This window comes from Nyctereutes procyonoides, unplaced genomic scaffold, assembly GCF_905146905.1.
Source record: "Nyctereutes procyonoides isolate TBG_1078 unplaced genomic scaffold, NYPRO_anot_genome, whole genome shotgun sequence".
NCBI classification, from domain to species: Eukaryota; Metazoa; Chordata; class Mammalia; order Carnivora; family Canidae; genus Nyctereutes; species Nyctereutes procyonoides.
The window spans coordinates 82,496-85,240 of record NW_026574984.1 but is presented as its reverse complement, the minus strand read 5'-3'; the positions used below and the strand labels follow the sequence as shown (position 1 = coordinate 85,240).

The window sequence follows — 2,745 nt, the reverse complement described above, 5'->3', positions numbered from 1 at the left end:
TCACTTGGAAGAACAATTAAAGAAAGAGGAGAAATGTCCTGGGAGAAGCTAGCATTAATGAAGTGTCTACCTTTTAAACTCTTTATTTAATATATTATTAAGATCCAAATGCTTTAATGGTGAAGAAATGAATAAAAATGAGTAACACAGTCTATGAGGTCCTGGAAGACATGAGGCCAAATAATCATTACTTAAATATCACTTGTTGCTTTTTTAGGTTTTTCAGATCTCCACTGGAGCCCGTATCAACACCTAATATATGGAGAATCCAAAAAATGTGACTGAATTCATTCTTTTGGGCATTACCGAGAACCCAGAGCTGCGGAACATGCTCTCTGCTGTGTTTCTAATCATGTATGTGTCCACGGTTTTGGGAAACCTATTAATTGTGGTAACTGTGATCACGAGTCAGAGTCTGAGATCACCTATGTATTTTTTCCTTACTTTCGTATCCCTTTTGGATGTCACCTACTCTTCTGTCATTGCCCCCAAGATGATTGTGGACTCCCTCTCCAAGAGCACTGTCATCTCCTTAGAAGGTTGCATGGCGCAGCTCTTTGCAGAGTATTTCTTTGGTGGTGTGGGGATCATCCTTCTCATCGTGATGGCCTATGACCGCTACGTGGCCATCTGTAAGCCCCTGCACTACTCCACCATCATGAGCCCTCGGATGTGCTGCCTGCTGCTGGGAGGGGCCTGGGTGGGGGGATTTATCCATGCAGCAATACAGCTTCTCTTCATGTATCAAATACCCTTCTGTGGCCCCAATGTCATTGATCATTTTATATGCGATTTGTTTCCCTTGTTGAAACTGGCCTGCATGGACACCCACACCCTGGGTCTCCTAGTCATCCTCAACAGTGGGGTGATGTGTATGACCATCTTCCTTATTCTCATTGCCTCCTATGTGGTCATCCTCTGCTCTCTGAAGTCTTGCAGCTCTGAAGGGCGGCGCAAAGCCCTCTCCACCTGTGGCTCCCACCTCACCGTGGTTGTCTTGTTCTTTGTGCCATGCATTTTCCTGTACGTGCGGCCTGTGGCCACCTACCCCATTGACAAGGCAATGGCTGTGTCTGATTCCATCATCACACCCTTGTTAAATCCCTTGATCTACACCCTGAGGAATTCAGAGGTGAAAAATGCCATGAGGAAACTGGGGAAACAAAGGAGTTTTGTTGGCAAGTGATGGTCATGCTAAGACATCATGTTTCCCATTAAGGGAGATTCTTTCTGAAAGGTGAGAGAAATAAGCTATTCATCGCCACTAACAACAGAGAGATTTTTGAAAAATATAAACCTGGTTGGGGCCCCTCGGTGGCTCAGTCAGTTAAATACCTGCCTTTTGCTCAGGTCATGATCCCAAGGTCCTTGCTCAGTGATTCTCCCTCTCCTTTTCCCTCTGGGGAGAAGGGTTCGTGCTTGTTCTCATTCTCTCTCTCAAATATATAAGTAGAATCTTTTAAAAGTGGATATCTGTTTGGGGCACCTAAGTGATACAGTCTGTTAAGCATCTGACTCTTGATTTAGGTTCAGATCACAATCTCAGTGTCCTGGGATTAAGACCCTCATCAGGCTTCAGGCTCAGGGGAGAGACTGCTTGAGAGTCTCTCACCTTCTGCTTCTGCCCCTCTTCCTTTCACCCTTGCATATTCTCTCTCTCTCCCTTTCAAATTAGTAAATAAGTCTTTAAAAATATGTAAACCTGTTTTGTGATTTAGGATTTAAGGATTATGGACTTGTTAAAGGATCACAATACTTTAGTGCTTTATACCCTTCCTTGGCTTCCCATTGCCTTTGGAAACAGCTGGCATTGTGGAAAAATTCCCTGATTGATCTTTCTACTGCCTCTAAGTCTCCCACCCAATCTGGAGCACCTCACTTACTCCCTTACTGTGTATCAGCAGGTGTTGGCTATTTTCATCTGCCCCCACAGCTCTTTGCGACTTTCTCACCTCAGTGCTTTTGCTTCTCTCTTTCTGAAAGCAAGTCCCATCTTCTTCAATTGGTTGCTTCCTCATAATCTATTGTCTTGGAAAAGAAATTGACTGGCCTTACCTCAGAGAGCTTCCCCCATGATTCTTTTAAAGACTTCTTCACTCTTTACAAAATTCCCTATGGCAAGATCTTCTTTATTTTCTTTATAAAAATAATTAAAAGCATGATTACTTTTGCATAATCATTTAAGTTTTGCTACTTGCCTTCTCTCAAATATACCAGACATCCTGATACATAGACTTTTGTCTTATTTATGCTTGGCATCTGTTAGGTTTCCATAAAGATCTGTTGAATGATTATAGAATGCAAGAGACTTTTCCCCCAAAAAAACTAGCCTAAATTGGATGGTGAGACAAAAAAAATATCAAAAATAAACAAGCAGGAAAGATGCTATATTTTGTCCAATGTTTTTGTTTTTGTTTTTCATCAATTGAGAGGATCATGTGGTTCTTCTCTTTTCTTTTATCAATGTGATGTATCACACTGACTGATTTGCAGATGTTGAACCACCCTTGCAGCCCAGGAATAAATCCCACTTGGTCTTGGAGAATAATCTGTTTAATATACTGTTGGAACCTATGGCTAGTATTTTTGTGAGAGTTTTGACATTCATGCTCCAAAGGCAGGAATGAAGCAAAAGCAAAAATGAACTATTGTTACTTCATCAACATAACAAGCTTTTGCACACCAAAGAAAATAGTCAATAAAACTAAAAGGCAATCTGCAGAATGGGGGAAGATACTTGTAAAT

The 2,745-nt window shown here is 41.6% G+C and overlaps 1 protein-coding gene across 1 annotated transcript; it reads left to right on the top strand.

Annotated features, from left to right (window-relative positions):
* The first annotated feature begins 259 nt into the window (after positions 1 to 259).
* On the top strand, positions 260 to 1,186 carry LOC129511616 (olfactory receptor 4C6-like). Its single transcript, XM_055328493.1, has one exon. It carries the CDS (start codon positions 260 to 262, stop codon positions 1,184 to 1,186), a length of 927 nt encoding a protein of 308 aa, XP_055184468.1.
* Positions 1,187 to 2,745: the final 1,559 nt, after the last annotated feature.